Source organism: Gallinula chloropus (assembly GCF_964237585.1).
Source record: "Gallinula chloropus genome assembly, chromosome: 7".
Classification (NCBI taxonomy): domain Eukaryota; kingdom Metazoa; phylum Chordata; class Aves; order Gruiformes; family Rallidae; genus Gallinula; species Gallinula chloropus.
Window position 1 is genome coordinate 1,997,152 of NC_140092.1, and position 19,041 is coordinate 2,016,192.

Here is a 19,041-nt window from a genome sequence, read left to right on the forward strand (position 1 = left end):
TCCTCTGGAAAGGGGAGCACAGAGGATAACGTAATCCTCTTATACATCTGCCCTAGAAGACAGAGCTCCAATTAACTTTTACTAAACTGATTGATCAAGACATCCCATAAACTGTTATTCTGCAGGGAAAGCCTATCAAGGCAATGCTTCCAGCATGGTATTGTTATAAACCAAAGAACTGCTGCCACATTTCAGGTCTTAAAAAATAACTCTATGTTCTTACCTGCTCCCATTATGAGCCCTGGTGCAGTGTCCTTCGTATGGACTGTTCCTGACACATAGGGATTGTCTGCCCAGCGGAGATGAAGGTGAAGGTAGCAGTCAGGCTTGTGGGGGGAGAAGGTGACAGGTTTTTAAAAGAAACTAAACAACAAAAAACCCCAAAACCATAACAGTTACAGTCCTACAATAATGAGAGTCCAGTCAGAGAGCAGCTTCCACAATGTCTTTGTAGAGAAAGGAATGACTTTTTCATGTGGAGCCAAAGTCCAGCCTGAAATATCAACATTAGCTTTCTACCAGGAATCTCTGGTGATGTTCCCATAGTTTGTTACTGTCTCAGCAAAAAGATTTCCAAGCTCAAAGAGGTCAGCATGAAACCATTGTGTAAAAAGAACCCTTCTGATAGAAGAATTGCTTAAAAATGCTAACTAACAGCCACAGCAACAACTATTACGTGTTTGTTGGTCCCAGGTAATTGGTAAAATGATAATTAAAACCAACTGTTTGTACTGAACTTTTTTAAACTTTGTTTTTAAGAACAAGAAGTCAAGTGGAAAACAGCACAATGACTTCTGGATACACCTTATCATCTCTCCTTGCCAAGCAACTTCCTGCTGCTTGTGCTTTGTGTGGTGGCACTCAAAAGTCATTTTGCTCCCAGTGAAGTTCACAGAAACCTGACCATGAGCTTCACCAGGGCTGGGCTGCAACAACCTCCTGGGAGCTGCTGCCACTGCAATCCCTCCACTCATTTCAGGAAGCTCTAGATCAGGCCCTACAGACTTGAACCATCTGTCATAGTCTTGAACTCTTCAGAAGGGAGCGAGCAGCTCCAGCCCTCCACTGCTGTTACCTGGAGAGGAATTTAATCACTGGCAGCAACAGGACTAAAAGCATTTACTTCACCCAGCCTGGAGTACCCAGGAGCACACAGTCAGTGAGAAAAATTGAAGGGTTTTGGTACAGCTTCACAAATAGGGAAATATTATAGGTAGCTGGGACATCTAAACAAATTGAAATGCCAACGTCTTACAAAAAAGAAAGGACTTTGTCATGCAGTTACCCATGGTGTTTATTTCCAAGCAACTGTAAAGACTTCTCTTTAGCAGGGAACCAAGCAAGGGTTGCTTTGGTTTAAGGTAAAACTAAAAAATAGGAAAGATGGCAAAGAAAAAGGTAAGCTCTGTTTGACTGATGATGTGCCCCTTATATCTGGGCACAAATGACTATTGTCATGATTATCCTGAACTGGCTTGTGTGGTTGTCCTCTTTGTGTCAAAGTAAGCTCTGCAACAAGAAATGCAGTGCAACAGCATTGTGACTCCTCTCTCTACAAGGTGACTGGACTGACAGCTTGTGAAGCCACTGCTGTGCAATGCAAGCCTGCTAGTGTGGCTGGCAAATGCCATGCCAAGCTCCTGGGCTGTTGGAATTCCTGCACATCCTGCTATAAGAATAATTCCTGTGCACCTCAGAGAAAGGACAGGCTAAAAAGAACCACTTACAGGTTTGCAGTTTGTCGGTTTGCCATTCATATCAATGTCTGGAGGGTTCAGAAAATCCCAGTCACGACCTTTGTTGTATGTTATCAGAGTTGTGACTTTCCCATCAATTTTCTGGTTGGCCAAAAAGACTCCTTTTACACCTCTGACCTGAAGCACATATGAGAGAGTGTTAAGGCCAGCACATACACATTTTTTTCAACAAGGATTATCCTTGATTAACTGCTCTTCTGTGGCTCTGAACTGTGTACCTCAGGTTGTTTCTCTACTAGGAAAGGGAATGATACCTTAAAAAACAAAAATACCAAGGAAGGCAAGATGGGATACTTGCATTAAATGCCCAGAGAGAAAACCCAGACTAGAGAATAAAAATCCCATCCTCAGGAAGTGCAACATGTGTTACATTCAGTAGCTATTTTGTACTGTGTAAATAATCCATATATTATTTGTAGATATGAGTAATTGGACGGTATTTGGAAGCTGCAGGCTTTCTTATTGTAAGCAAATAAGTCTTCTCCTGCAATACAACTCTATTCCAAAAATAGCTCTAAAAATTTGAATTGCACAGATCCATGTTTATTGTCTTTCAAATACTCTTTATCATGTGCAGCCCTACAAATTAATCCAGCACATACAATAATCTAGGATCTCTCTTGTGTATTATTAAATAGTAACACTGTGAAATTCTGAATGACTACAGCCATTTGGAAGGAAAAAGTTAAAAGAAACATGAAGATAAGGAGGAAAAAAAATTCTATCAATTTACCCCCACCGAGAAGAGTCTAATTACAGCCATTTAACAGCTCTAAGTATATGACCTGTACCCTGAGTTACCACGAACCTTTTCCGGAGAAGTCTGGTGCTCTGAACAAGTTGGTTTTTTTAATTTTTTTTAAACTAACACCAGAGAGATTAGAGAGTAACAGTGGCCAAACTGCCTCAGACCAAAGGTCCACTACTTTAGTATCTTAATAATGGCCACTCCTACACACAAGAACGAACAGAACCAGAGCAAATGTACACTTTATTACATTCAAATGTCATCAACAGGACTGGGATTGATAACTGTTCGTGCTACACTTGCAAAATGCTATATTCAGTCTTTTGTTTTGCCAGTGTTAAAATCTGAGACAGATTTGTACACAGGAGAGTGTGCCTAATAGCAAACGCTGTTGATACAAAATGCCTACAGAAAGCAGGTGGATTTGCTGTCTAATATCTAATTTTGTTGGTTTTTCACTTGTCAGACCTGGCATAACCCAACACAAGGCTTTCAGGATTATTATTTAAGACCCTACTGGCTAAAAGATGTCCTGCTTGAAGTCTGGAAGTGTATCACGGAGTTCCCAATAGAAAAAAAAGCTGTGTGGAGATAGATATATAACTTCTTGCTTCAATAATAAACTGTGCTGCCAGCTTCAAGTCTCAATATTTTTTAAAAAAAGTAAAAATAACAATTCAGCCAGCTCTAGTTTTGCACATCTATGGAATCCCATTCCTAGAATCTAGTTCTTTGAGCACACAGCACATTAGCAGGGCAAGAGGGAAACATGTAAGCTGTAATGATGCACTATCAATCACAAGGAAATACCAGCCTTTTGACATTCAAGGTTACAGTGAAATTGTGTTCATGTAAAATTAATTTTACTCAATAAAAAAAACCCAAACCCAACACAACTAAAAGTTCACACAGAACACACACATGGGAAGAGAAAAAGACCTACCTCCAGAATATCTATCAGGACATTCTCTTCTGGCTGCTTTGTGCTCCGGACATTCTCCAGCAAGATGGAGTAGTAAACACCTTGTGGGTCAGACTGGTACAGATTGTATGTGTCTGTCTGGTACCATTCCTGAACAGCCACAAACACCTGGTTTTCATCTGTACTGATTATCTGTAAATCCTGTAGAAAAATGAGGTATAAAATTACCGATTTTTCCGTCATTTCCTTTTTACAAACAGTAAGTTGGCCACCAGAGCAGCACACAAGGTGGCAGGCATGGGGAATTCACCTTAAAGTTCAGTGACAGTAATATCTCAACATAATACTGATCAAGAGGCAGTATCGCACTACTTCAAGGTGCTCAGTCACTGCCTTCTGGCCAGAGGGTTTCAGAACACAAACTAGGTGAGTGAAGACCAAAAATCATGACTGTGCAACAGCTGTGATCCTTTTTGACTGTTATGAGGAAGGACTTATTGAAAAGAAGGGGAAAAAATGAAAGGAAAAAGTTTCAAGATCCAGGTAAGGGTTAATGAAAGAGTGAAACCACAAAGCTAGCTGCCCAGAGAGGTTGTGGAGTCACCTTCTCTGGAGATACCCAAAACCTGTCTGGTTGTGATCCTGTGCAACCTGCTCAAGGTGATCCTGCTTTAGCAGGGGGGATTGGACTAGATGATCTCCAGAGGTCACTTCCCACCCCTATCACTCTGAAATTCTGTGAAAACTAATCTAGAAATTAATTCTTTGACACCTAGGGAATTAAAAACTATTTTTCTGGGGTAAAGCACAACTTAGCACAGTGATGTTCAGATATAATTTATAGCAGTACATATCACACACAGAGCTCGTGTATATGATAGTACATAATGCTAATTTATCCATATGTAGACAGATCCACTAAATACTCAACAGTAGTAACAAGAGAGTCAATATTGTGCCTTCATTCCTTGAGAATTTCAGGCATGGATATTGCAACAGCTTGCTTTAAGCTTTCCCAGGTTCCTCACTCCAACCTTCTCAGACAAGAAATGCACAGCTGGGGAAAACAATTTAACACTAATAATAAACAGAAGAAATAAAATAGGAACTAGCAACACTGAACTAAGCTTAGCAAACAGGAAAGAAAGGACATAGGTTTGCAACAGGATATGGCAGAACAAAAGCAGATATTGGGGCTACACATGAAGAGAGATCTAGTCATGGAGATTGAAAGCTTGTATATTTTTTATGACCTTGGTACTTCGCTGAGAAACTGTATACAATTCTGGCCATGGTATTACTGGAAAAATAACTAAGGCAATGGAGTGAATAAGAAACAAAGCTACCAAAATGTCAAGAGGATATGAGGTGGGGAAAATTGGCTTAAAAATATGGATATTAAAAAATCATCTTTGAGGAACTCCAAGGGTGAAACAAAAAAAAAATTCTGTAAGAATCCAGCTTAAGACTGAAGAAAATGTGAGTAACTCAAAGAAGCAGCAAATACTTGGCAGAGTGTGGCAGTCATGCTTTAGGCAACATGCATGATTCACTTGAGGCTCTTAGAGTTATAAAAGCCCCACATGAATAGCAATAAAATAATACAATGGAAAGATTTTTAATAGGAACAAAAGATTATTCCTAACTAACTAATCCTTAGTTGAATTTAAAGTATTTTTAGTTATCTGATACATCTCAGCACAAAAGAACCTAACAAGTTTCCCATCAGTGAAAGCTCAATGCTGTTTTCAAAGAATTTCTTGTTGAATTGAGTACTGAAGTAGATTTTTGTTTAGCATCCTGTTAATAGATCTCTTTTCCCTTGTACTCAAACATTGCTCAGAAGCAGAGCACCTAGTGAACAAACTTCAATTCTTTCCCTCCAAGTACAAAACAGTAACTGTTCTGACACAGAAATGACAGCGAAACCCAGCAACTGATCCCAACAAGTTCTTAAAAAAGCCTCTTAGGTGTACAGAATGCTTCAGCTCCTGCCTTAAATATATGGCTGAGTAGCCCACATTACACCACTCCCAATGTGAATCCAACTTTCCTTTTGCAGTGTGAGAAGAGCTCACATGATTATCTCTTAAGGATGGAAATGAAGCCGGGAGGGAAGCAAGGAGTGAAGAAACTGCGAAAGCCTTTCACGTGAAAGCCTCTATAAAACCCTTACCCTCCTGTGATGCAAGGAGCTTTCAGCAAAATCATCACCTACAGTATTATCATAAAACATTTATACAGTGACATAAACGAATGTGAAACTCCAGTGAAGACAGATAAGGCGCTTCCCTGGCCCCAAGCGCTTGTCGGGCAGCAAGGGTGGCCCAGGTGGCAGAGCTGAGAGCTGGGCGACAGGCAGAATTGTGGTTCTGGTCTCTCTGGGTGGGGAGGGAGATGCTGAGTCAGCAGAGGCAGTGCACAAGGAGTCAAAACGAGTGGTGCAGGAGGACAGGAAGATTAATTTCGTGCAGACTGGAAGGATCAGGTGTAAGAAAGAATGGTTGGACTGAAGAGGTTTACTGCAACAAATGAGGGCTTCCTTTTCTATTGGTAGCGACTGTTACCAGACAGTTGGATGCCAACTTTTTGTGAGGCAAGAACTTCATGGATCCTGGCTTTAGCAAGCTGAATTGCCTTTCCACCTCCCGTTCAGAATTTACACCTCCAAATTTCCTGTTCATCCCTATCCCTCCTTTTTGCTGTGATTTCTTTTTCCCCCAAGAAGCAGAACAGTCCAGTTACACTAACTCACAATAATCCTGCACAACAGTTTCTGCTTACAAGCATGATACAATCCTCTGGGAATATTAATTGATGAAGTAAGGAAACCCACAAATTTCAGGCATGATACTCAAGTATCTTTTAAATTCCTGAATGAAACAGACTGCTAAAAATCTAGCTGAAACAAAGCTAAACTGTCATGCCACTCTTCCTGATACCCACTACTGAACAGATGACAAGCACAAATATTGCTAGACAGAGCTTACTGTCAGTAAAGAGTTAACTAGTAAGGTCATCTGAGAGAGAAGAAATATCTTGATTTAAGTAACATGCATTTTTATTACTTTCCTTAATTCCTGGGCAGGCTGTAATCTCAGCAGATCCTGTAAGGAAAGCATTCATTCCTGGACTATTTCATGCTTGGACTGCTGCAATTGCCTTCTTGCTAGACCTCCTGCTTTCTCTCTCCACATTCTCCAAGCTACTTAATGTCCTGGTGATCATCTAATTTTTCTGTAATTATGCCATTCATGCATGATTTACTCAAATTAATTTATAACAATCTTCTTTAGTGATGTCAGAGAACTTCAGAATTTGGAATGTTGCTCTCATGACTTGGAATTTTGTTTATCTCCCAGCTGGTTTTTTATATACATTCAGCATTTGAGTTCCTGTGTGTCCCTTTCATTTCTGCACTCAAATGGACAGTCTGTTTACTTTTAGGTGTCCCAAGGCAGAATCTTTCTCCCAGCTTGCCATAACAACCATGTCAGTTCCTCTGTGACATTCCCCTTTCTCTCATCGCTACTACTGTACTTTTGCTCTGTTCAGTCTGCCAGTCTCCTCTGTCACGTGTCTTGCTGACCCAAGCAATCCTATTCTCACCATTCTCAACTTCTCTCTTTTTCATTTTTGCAAAGCTCACCAATGGCACTTTGTATCCAAAAGAGACTCTCATTCCCAAATACATCCCAAGGTCTGGCAACCAAATTTCTTCATTACCTTCATCTCATCTTTTTAGGTTCTGAGAACAATTCCAATGCTACTAGCTCTATAGTCCATCACTCATCATTCTTTTTCTTTTAACATCTAAATCCCCATGAAACTTCTTTGCCCTGTCTGCTAAACTGCTTCTTGTACACTACATTCTGTGTATTCCATTGTTGCACTGTTTCCTTCCTCCTCCTCGCTTTACTGGGCAATGTTACACCACACAGAGCACAGAGGTTTTATATGTTCATCACTAAAAATGGGTGGAACTACTCAAGTCCAAGACAGCAGACCAACCCAGGGCCATGGACAGGTCTACCTATAGGTGCAACAAAAGAAGCCTGCAAATTGCTTGAACATCTACTACACAATCAAGTCCACAGGGTCATTTCTCCATAGGTGGATGAGAGCTGACAGAAAACAGCCTTCACATAATGTAAACAGCCAAACCCAAAGAAAATGGAATAAACTGTCTTCTAAGTCTACTTGCAGTTAAATCCTGAATATAAAGTACAGCTAAGGAGATTTAGGTTAGATATCAGAATATGCTTCTATAGAAGGGCCTGGTCATACACACTGAGGATACAATGCTTAGGGAGGTAATCTTCATCCTCAGGAGCTGTTAAGAGTAGATTAGATTAGTATCTGTCAGGACTGGTTTAGGCAGATGACTGAGATGACTTTGGAAAAAAGACCTCTCCAGGTCCTTTCCATGTCTATTGTCTATGATCTAATGAAAATGGGAAACTAGAACCACACCTTATTGAGATCATGAAATGTTAAACATGCACATAGAAGTATCATTAACAAGACAGGATTTCTTCTTTGGAGTTTTGTTCTGGATTTGGGTTTTGGGGTTTTTGGTTGAGTCTTTTTTGGGGGAGAGGGGGTTTGGGTGGATTTTTTCAATCAAGAGCTATCATTTCTTAACTGTACTAGAGAAAGTAAATAATTTCCAGAAAAATAAGGATTTTCACTTGACAATGGAATGAGAATTAGAATTACTTTTCTGCAAAAAATGCTAAGTGAATCTTGAAAGTGATCAAAGACTGTGTATTAAAAACCTGTTATGATTAAACAAGGCATCCAGTGACAAGCTGTACCACTCCTACTCAGGGACTTTTAAACTGCTATGTTCATACCTTACATCAGTAGCAAAGAACACAATCATTCAAATAAACACAGAGACGGGTTCAAAGTGATACTAGGAATAATTAGACAGGTATAGAAGGCCAAATTATGCAAAAGATGAGCACTACTTCAAAGAAACATCATACTACATGGACAGACCTGGTCTATTAAACAAAATAAATACCTGTCTGAAGGTGTGGCATGTGACACTGAAAGAACTGTGTGTGTTCAGCCATGCAATGGAGAGCAAGCACCCAAGAACTCTCCCAGCACGTAGAGAGTAACCATCAAATATTACTTCTTAAAAATGTCCACACTGCTTGAGAATGATTTCTTCAAACACAGAGATACCAACATGACCAGCTTAGCAGTTTTTCACAATTACCAGTTGTTTTCACAGAAGGCTGAACAAACACAAAATCAAAAAAAAAAAAATCCTTTCAGAAGCCCCAAAGCATTACACAATTAAGAGAGTCATATTTTATGGAGATCTGAAGATAGGAGAGAGGAAGCTAAGAGGTTTAGAGGAGGAAGGGAAGAGAAATGCATTGTTTTTACTGTATACAGCTCCGTACCATCTACATTTAGTTACTCAGCAAGTCTATAAGTCTGCTAATACTTTATAGAATTTTCTGTTTAAGAAATGGCCCATATAGTTTACTATATTAATAACTGTGATAAGAAGTCCTATGACATAAATAAATACAATTACACCTTGAAGACAGAACGATATAAAAGTTGACAAGGACTCTACAGCAAGGTAGTGCTCCTTTGCCTTTTAAAATGTGCTGATGACATTGGAAACATCATTAAGTTACAACACTGTAGGCAACGTCCAGCACAGGCAATGAAATGCTACACAGGCAGGACTGTGGGGCTCTACTCCACAAGGCAAATAAAGAACCTCCAAATTCCTGGTTTTTTCTAATCTTACAAATTTCAGCTCAGTGTCAGAATTTTGCCCCTCTGCAATCTTCTAATGCTACAGTTGGACAACAGGTTAACCTGAAGCAAGTGATAAATTAAACAGAGAATCAGAAGTAAATGTATCAGAAGCACAACAGATGTAAGCACTCAGGGCAGTGTAGCCTCAGCCCTGACCTCCAGATGCACCATGTTTATACCCCTGTAATCTCTTAAGCACGATCAAGGTAACTGGATGGCACATATACTAAAGATAATCTCCCTAATCTTCCTTGCCTGGCTGAGTAAAATGGTGCAAGGAAAGAAATCAATAACAAGTTACACTGTGAAGAAAAGAACAGTTCCTCAAATCCACCTCGGACGGATTTTGACTGGGGAGCTGGACAGCTGCTACAGCTCAGGTTCACTGGCTAGTGCTGAGAAGGAATTCCCAGGAAAGGAACACTTCTACTTCATCAAAAGTCACTGCTACCTCTATTTCTATTTTGTTTCCCTTTATTCTTTGTTCAACAGCCACTCCAGTGGACTATCAGAACGATGAAGAAGTAATTCTGCAACAGCTGCAAACTGCTCTTCTGCCTGGCACAGAGGAACAACCTCAGCCAAAGCCTCCCAGGACAGCAGACAGCAGAGATGGTGAAGGGACTACCCAAGCTGGGAAACAACTCCTGCAAGACTATGAGCATTGCTAAATGACCTCTTGTAGCCTCAGTACTTTGTAATCCAAGCCCCAGGCACCCAGAGCCCAAAGAGAATTTTGCTGCCAAACTCTCCTGCCATTTTTGCTGGTAATGAATGGACCCATTTAAGGAATCCCAATGACCCTGCTCTCCATAGATATACAGAGCTACACTGTGCTACTAAAAGGCAATCTAAGCGATGCTGTGGAGCTGGAGCTTAGAAACAATACATGTAAAGCTTGGCTGGAAGCTGCTTTTAGCCACTTTCAGCTCGTAAGGAAGGAGGCCTTGAGATATGTCCAAAGAAAAATATTTATCCTCTTCTAGGTTTCTCTCTAGGGATACATTTTGACTAAACCAAACAGAAATGCAAATACAAAGAATAGAAAACATTTGAATATTCTTTTTTTCTTCCCAGATTTTCAATCTCTTCCTATCAAAAAGAAAACATAAGGCATCAATAACACTATTTTAATTACTCAGCCTGAAATTTTTCATTCTGTCTCCATATACAAAATCACTGTGAAATGCATCTATGCCATGAAAGGATATCTGGAAAGCCCAGCAGTATCCCCTCAGGCTAGAGCCTGGTGTTCCAGCAGCACTCTTCTAATATTGTTAGCCACATCCTTGACCAGCCTGTAGTATCTTCTGACTTAGCTACAATTTTCTCTTTCCTGTCCACAACCACTACTCAAAAGCTCTGGCCAGTGACATGAAACACTTGGCAGAGACCCCTTGGAAAGAGATTTTTTGAAGCCTCATTCAATTCTTTTGAGAAAAATGAAATATAGCCTATTTCAGACCTGGTTCATCTCCTGGTTAGGAAGAATCTAATGCTTAAAAAGCTCTGAAACTCAGATCTTTCAAAAGCTATTTGTTTTAATCAAACTTGGGTTTAAGTTCTTTGTAAACTCTTTCCTTCTGTTTATCACCTACCACCATAAAAGTGGCAAGTCCATAATCACATGCTTGAGATTAACTCTCAATGTGCTGGTGTCTTTGTCTCCATCCTGCTTCTTTGCAAAATGTCATTGCTAATTTCTTCTTATGAATCTTTCCCTGCCTGTTCAAATTGTATTGAAAGATACACGTCTACTGCTCTCTGATGATTCTTGCTGAAATAGGGTGTGATAAAAATTTGCTGTGTTCTTATAAAAAATAAGCTGTGTTCTTATTTACTCCAGTACCTAAAATTTCTGCTGTAATGTGAACATGCCAAATCACTTCCAAAAAACCTATCTTTTACAGAAGAGGTTAAAAATCTCTTACATTTACCACTGCTCAAATGGATGTCTGGCTTCTAAACCCTCTTAGTGAAATGTTCAGCTCTGCTGTGTGCCAATACCCAAGAATCTTCTCTTGAAGGCATCATCAAAATGCAAAAGAGATGCAGTTTATTTTGTTCCACTCATCGGGTACTGCCTGAACTAGGAAGAACACAAAAACATCCCCTTTCCAAATGACACAGCCATCCTGTTCCTAGCTCGCTATTGACTCTATCCAAAACGAAACCATTAACTTCTAATTTATTTATTCAGTCAAGCCTGGAGTTAATCTGCTTAGCAATGAAGGGGAAAGGAAAAAAAAAAGACAAATAAACAAACCCCATATTTTCCAAGACAAAGAATTCGGCATGCAGCACTAGTTCAAACAATCCAGACTACGTGTGACAGAAATACTAGTGAGTTATGACTGACATTTTCTGAGTATGTCAGAAATGCACTCAGTAAGAGCATATGCCCAATAAACTATACACCCTTTGCAAATTAATGGATTTTAAGGCTAAAAGTCATCACTAGTTCACTGTCCATCTTTCCTACCAGAGACTTTCCAACAACTATTTCTGCATATTTTATAAGATGCAAGAGGAGCAAATAAATTCTATATACTCAGAACAAATGCCTCAGAAAGGCACTCAGTTATGGTTTGAAAACTTCAAAACCTAGAATATCTGCCACTCTCCTTGGCACTTTTTCAAATACATAATCACCGACACAATTAAGAAGTTGAGCTGGGTTTCTAATTTGAATGCATCTGGATGCAGCTCCCAGCTATGGTGGGCCTTTTTCTACTGAAGTGCTTTTAAGACTGTATTTTCTCCCCATAAGGTGGCTTTTTCATGACAATCAAGTTGCCTCTTGATCTGCCTTTGTGAAAAAGGAATTGTACTTTTTTTCCAGTTATTTTTCACTGAGATCAATGCACTGATCTTATTTATAATGCAGTTGCACAAACACCACACAGGTCATACTTGACTGCAGAAAATAGGTGAAAACAGCGACTGGGGATGACTTAAGCTGATTTTGCTGCCAAGGAAAGCTCCACAAGACAGAGATCTAGGTCCTCTACTGTGTGCCCTAACTCCAGACATTCCATTACATTTGATTTATTGGTGTTTTTTGCAACCAACACAAGCTCATTTACTAAAAAAGAGGATGTATACATGAGCAGGACAACAGTCTCATACAGCTCTGAGTTCTCACAGCTTCCACCCATTTATTGAGATGTATCAGATAGATCTAAACCCAAATAATATGCCTTTTATTCATATTTTGTAGTGCAATATTGACATTTACATCAGAGGCATGTGTCATTAAGCAGGTATACTAAGCACCCAACTTTTTTAAAAAAAATCACTTTTCTGAATGCCTGAAGCCATCCTCCACACATGAAGTATGAATTACTGTCTATAATCATAACATCCAGTGCCACTCTTAAAAACTGAGTTAGTATGTCCATCATTTACTTGACAGCAGTATTGGAAAGGGCAAACAGTGCTGCACTGGCCAAATGCAGCAGATTACTGGGAGATGGAAGGGAACTGCAATGGAAAGGTACAACAGAGTCCTGCACAGGTCATCCAGAAGCAAAAGGGAGAAATGTCCAGGTCTTTTATCAGAATTTTGCCCTTCCATTTCCCAACGGACAACATCTTCCCACATTAGTGTAGGCAACACTTGCACTATCATCAAGAAATAAAAGGAGTCACAACTTGGGTGTGTAATTTATCACCAGCTAACACACACTTTTAATCACTGATTGGGGTATTTAAAAAAAAAAAGAAAAAATGAACCGTTTAGGTAAGTATCCATCCTTCCTCTTCCCCAGGATCAGCTTAAGCAAACACCTCTTCTCTCCATTTCCTACTCTCAAGTCCCTTCCTTCCACCTTGTGTTAATCTGGTTCCTCCCAAGTACTTCAGTGAGGCAATGGGCTGTGCAGGAGGTTGCAGCCATCTGCAAAAGGGTTTCTTTCTGCTACTCCTTACTTATTCTTTGCTTTCCTCCATTGATACCTGTTTTTCTCTGCCTCAGCAGAGGTTGCAGTCCCTTGGGCTGCAGTCCCTTGGGGTGTCCCTGTCCAGTGGGAGCTGCCCAAGGGCTGCAGTCCCTCAGGGTTTGCACATCTGGCATATTTTAAAACGTGGAACCTGACAGTTGCTTGTTTTCCTACTTACGAATGTCCCCAGAAAAGCATAAAGCCTTCACTGAAGGTCTTAAAAATACTGAAATAGTTATGTGGAAAGGTTGATATATTTACCTGTCCTTGGATATAGATTGCTTGTAAAAATAGATAGATAAATAAATAAATAGCTATTTCCATAATGCTACTGGGCACATATCCCACATAATATCTGAGGATTTGATTTGAGGGTTTTGTTAATATGTTGTATATTTAAAACTAGAAGAATACAGACTATACTTAGATTAAAAAAAAAATCAAAAATGGAAAAAGAACATAAGCAGATTCAGTGTTTTAGAGCAATTACAACTATAAAGGCAGTATATTATATTCCATGGTCCTTCATTAGATGAGCAGTGAATTAAACATGTGCTTTTCAAGATGCACAAAAATACCATGTCTTAGTTTTCTACTATGTAAGTGATGGAATCACACAGAATCACATAAAAAGACAGGAACCCCTCTAGACAGACCTCTTGCTGGGAGCAGGGTGAGCTGTGACACCACACCAGGTTATTTGAGAATTTATCTGGTCAGGTCTTTAAAACCTCCAAGTCATTTTTCTTCAGGATTGTAGGATCCTTCAAACTACATAGAAAATATCTGTAGTTTTATATGTATATAAACTATACTCTAAACCTAACTGTATATAAAACTATATATATATATATATAACACTATATATAAACACATGAAGTGCAGCACAGAAATTGCATCAGTTATACCATACGTGTCTGTCTGTGTTTTACTGCTAATTTACTATACAAGTATAGATGCCCTGTCAGTATAAAAAAACACTAGACTGAAGGAACTTCTCTGCAGGCCTTGCCATTCTGGTAAGTAATTTAAGTCCAAATTGGGATTGCTCAGTAAAATAGAGCACCATCAACTGGTAAAATTCTCTTATATTACTATTCATGCTTATACCTGAAAGCACCATGTGGAATTAAACTCTGATTATTGAAAGAAAACTCACTGAACATCATTACATTGCCATTGGGTGTGGAGCACAGCTTCATGGAAGCAAGCTCAAAAACCACTGCAGTAACTGATGACAAAAAAAACTATCTTATGTTCTTGCCCTCTATTTATCAGCTACATTCATAGAATAAAAATAACATCAGTAGGGAAGAATATACCACAAGAAATGTTTGCAAGGAGAAATTGTGATCTCAGAATAGTGAGGTTCAAAAAAAAAAGAGAGAGAAGAATAAAACTACTTTAGGTAGAATGAGAAGAAGAAAAGTATATAAATACAAAGGAGAATATATATACTTACTTTTGGCAATGCATACTTTGGCAACTTCATCTGTACAAAGCCATTGCGACGGTAAGACACGTAGTACTTGGTCCGATTTGCTGATGTTGTCTGTACAAAGGAAACAGAACATGTGATGGGTTACATTACATCTGAAAGGATTGTAATGGAAGACCTGGTTTTAACCTGCAACTGAAATATGCATCTATTACTTCTATTGTTTGCAATTAATTTGCACAGCATGCTCCTGAAAGAATAGATCAAAACCTTGTGAACATAGACTCAAACTCTTTTGCTCTTCCCCTCTCTTTTGGACGAAGCAGCCCCAATTTCCTTCCTCCTTTTGCCATTTCAGCTGTCGTGGGTGACACCTGAGACTTTGGCATCTCACTGTTCCCAGCCCTTACTGATATCTCTGTGCACATTGTCCTCCCACATTTCTACCCTTTCACAGAAACCCAGGCAGTACCCTCCAGGTGAGAGGTGAGGAAAAGGTACACTGGCCAGAAACACCAAGTACCCCCCAAGGGCAAGCAGTGCTCCAAAAGCATTCAAAACAGAGCACAAAACACTGAATAAATCATGCTAACATCACGTAATGCATTCACTAAATTTGACTAATATTTTCTATACAGGATAAAACATTTCCCAATGCAAGATGCTGACATGGCCTACGGAGGATAACGACGCAATTGTGAATCCACTGCTCAGACTGTGATGTGTCCTGAAGACACAACTGTGTACTTAAATAGAAAAGTAAAATGAATATTTCAACTCCTTGCATGTATGGAATAGAAAACAAGTTAAGTTTTATGAAGAATACATGGGGGGTTATGAAGATTTTCACCAGAAAGCCCCCAGAAATGTGCATTGAAGGGAACACCACTGTACGACTCTTACTCAGCCCTTCCTCTTTATAACAGACACACTGATCATTTTAAGACTTAAAAACCTCATTCATCAAAAAAAAAAACAAACAAAAAAACCCCATGTAAATATTGCTCTAAAGGACCAAAAGGAAGATTCTGTATAACCATCAATGAAAACACTCAGCTAATAGCCTCTCTAGGTTTTTCTAGCCAGCAACATAACACCAAAGTCTGTGCTGGTATATAAATTGGCACATTTCCAACTAGATCTCTTAAGCACTGTAAGGTTAGCTCAGCATAGATTTTAGCCTTTGGCAAATAATATTTCACTTTTTTCATTTCTCCCCCAGGAGATCAGCTAGGTAATGGCTTCTCAGTCATATTCACCAGGTTTATAAAGGGTGGCTGCTTTGCAGGAATGAACAACTCAAAAAAGGAAATGGAAGCAGTGCCAAATTTTTCTCTGGTTGACAAATCAGACTGTGGAACAGAAGCATAAATAGACTCAACTTCATTCTTTGATTTAGAAAATCCATTCCCTTTTAAAATCCTAATCTAATCTTACTATTTTTCTCCTCAACTCTTGTGTTTGAAGTGGGAACTTGATTTGGAAAACAGACTGTCCTAAAGCATTTAAACTTGGCTTAGTAAAAGTGGAGTTGATGCATGACAGCAGGTCCACCTGCCTGAATAGTTTAACAATATCAAACTACTTAACATTATAATAGTTTTCTTTCTTTCTTTAAACCAATTTCCTTATTTGTGGTAGGAAGAATGTGATGCCCTTTAAGGATGTAATTTGTTAAATGATGGATTAAACAAAAAACCTCTCACCATTTATTTAATTAGTGCTAAAAAGCAGCCTTATCCATCTTTTCACAGCCTTAGTGCTCATTATGGATTTAATTGATGTCACTCATTTTAAATGATTGTAGATGATGCAAGGCAACGGAGAATCGGAGCTGAAGCAGCTAGCCATGTCAAGCCTCACTGACATTAAAGGCTGGTCTGTACTTAAAACCAGTGATGAAACCTTAATCCTTACCCCTTTAAGTCTGAGATTTGGGCCAGGATTAGCAGTGGATACCTGCGAGGCTCCGATTCACAGCTGCACAGCTGAGGGGATGTGAGCACTGCCAGGGGCAATAAGACCATCCTCTTTTTTTGCACAGATGATTCGGTCACATCTTCTTTCTGACATGGTACATCCTTTTGCTGTTATATTAAGGAGTCCCTAGGTCTGTTTCTAACTTTTATAGCACATTTCCATGTGGTTTCAAAAGCATACTGCTTCTCAGAAATGCAGCTGCCATGTGGCTTCACTGGGACAGCTAAGTAGTGTCCCGCATCACACCTCAGGGGCAGCTGCACTTCAGATGTGACCACAGAATCCCACAGTTATCTTCAGTTCTCCAGTATGATCACTATGGCTAACTGCAAACCAATTCAGCAGTGAGAAGTGTGTATCACATGCTGTAAATTACTGCAGACAGATCTGAAAGGAAAAAACCAGCGATATTTTCCCCTTATGTGGAATACATGCACAGCTCATCTACTGCCATTGATACGTCTGAAATCTGCAGAAGCTACATCACCAATGGCACCATTTTGCTAGTAGCAACTGCCCATTATTTTATGTGCACGTTTCCAGGTTGCACTTCCACTTCGTGTCTGCCCACGCCTGGCATGAGACAGAGTAACACCAGCTTGAGAGGCAATTATACAAGTTAGCCAGCAAAACAGAACCTTGAAGAGGAAGCAGCCTGTGTTTTGCTGAGCACAGCAGTCTGGAAGTTCACATGGTGAGAAGCACTTCTCACCGTCTACACACTGTGAAATGGATTGTAGAGTGCCTGAGGGAAGTCACAGATAATGTCAACTTTGGGCAAAACAGATGCCATGAGCGCTACACCTGAGAGGAAAAATGCATACTTTAACTTAAAAATACTTCTCCAAAGCCATTTTCCTGTTCCTTTGTGGTGCTAAATGTTCCAAGCCATGCGTGCCTTTGAAGCCACTATGGCAAAAAGAGAGGAGGACACATCTTTTGTCTCTGTATCGATTTACAGATCCACTTGGAAAAAAACAGGCACAATGGGGAAGCTGCATAGAAGCCCATCTGACACACACTGCAGCAGCGGTGGGGAGAGCTATCCATCTCCACAACGCTGCTTTCCTCCAAGAGTCAATAAACAAGACTCTGTAGCAAGCGAATTATATCAAAGTAAGGAAAAAATGCTTGCCAACCACTAAGTACAAGCAACTTCCCTAGGAGAACCTGAGCCATAAAAGACATAACATCTCTTTAGGAAGCTTGTAGCTCTGATAGATCCAAATTGCAACCGTTCCCAAGCACATAAAATGACATGAATTTCAAGCGTGCCTGAGCTGTACATGGTGCTGTAAGGCTGATGGAGCCCCAGCCCTGGTTTCTGCATGCAGGTCTAATAGTCTGGGAATGAAATAACCCAAATGTAATCTGGACCATTAGAAGTTGCTTCAAGCTTCCCAGCTATGGTTGTTCCACCCTTTCACTCCCTATGTGCAGCCATACAAATTCTTTCCCAGGAAAAACCTCTTCACAAGAGAATCCACGTGAAGAAGCTGAGACACTGCTCTGTCTGTGGTTTTACGTGGATGATATTCTTAAGGAACGTGTACTATGGGGGTACTGGAAAGGAACCAGAAGATGCTGTAAGCATTAAAAACAGAAGGGTTGTATTTTATCTAATGCACAAGTGTATTTAGAAAAAGTCATTTTGACCCACACAAACTATTTGCAATTTTCCATCATGTTAAAAGCTAGGACAACAATAATCTAAAATCAACCAACAGAACCCAGGTAAGGAGCTGCACAAATTAAAGGCCCATTGGGTTTTTTTGACTGATAAAGGAAAAATTTTGTTCCATGCAAAAATTCACAGATCAGTCTGGAACAGGTCTCTCTCCATGTTCTGAAATCACACTGTTGTCATACCGGTTTAAAACCTTATTTTTTTAATTTGAAAAGGGGTTGTGTTTCCAGAAAGCAGCAGTACCTGAAGAAATATGTAGTCATCCTGCACAGTCAGGGAATCCCGATCAGTGCCGCTGGCAAACTGGACTGTCATTGTCTTATCAGAGCAATTCTGAATCTGGCAAGTGATGTAGCGATAACCTGAGGGAAGAGAGACAGGAGCATATGACAGGGCTATCAAGGGAAAAAGAAGCAAGCAGTATAAAATGTTATCTGTGTAGAGAAAGCATTGACTTTGCCACTCGAGTTAGTTGTGAAATTATTATATTAAGCCCTCATACAGAAGATTTTCAATCTCCAATGTACTGAGAATATATTAACTGCTTACAGTTCAGATGATTCCCAGAAGGCAGCCTGTTATTATCCAAATTTTGCTGGTCCAGAAAGATTAGGGGTTAGATGAATGAGACATTTGTGGGTGGGGATAATAGAAGGAGACTCTTTTCTCACTTAAGCTATGCATGGAGCCAAATTATTCACTTGGAGAAATGGCAGCCTGACACAACATAACTGAAATCAATAGATCAGCCCTGGTATAAAATTGTGATGAGTGACAA

General features: G+C 39.7%; 1 protein-coding gene across 1 annotated transcript in view; it reads right to left on the reverse strand.

The window, feature by feature from the left end:
- SORCS2 (sortilin related VPS10 domain containing receptor 2) overlaps nucleotides 1-19,041 on the reverse strand; it is a gene marked incomplete at both ends in the record, with an annotated part of 500,666 nt that overhangs the window by 61,175 nt on the left and 420,450 nt on the right. Inside the window, 5 exons of the mRNA XM_084266658.1 lie at nucleotides 224-326; nucleotides 1,728-1,874; nucleotides 3,449-3,628; nucleotides 14,621-14,710; nucleotides 18,507-18,625. Coding sequence (XP_084122784.1) covers nucleotides 224-326; nucleotides 1,728-1,874; nucleotides 3,449-3,628; nucleotides 14,621-14,710; nucleotides 18,507-18,625 — 639 coding nt within the window. The remainder of the gene's footprint in view (nucleotides 1-223; nucleotides 327-1,727; nucleotides 1,875-3,448; nucleotides 3,629-14,620; nucleotides 14,711-18,506; nucleotides 18,626-19,041) is intronic.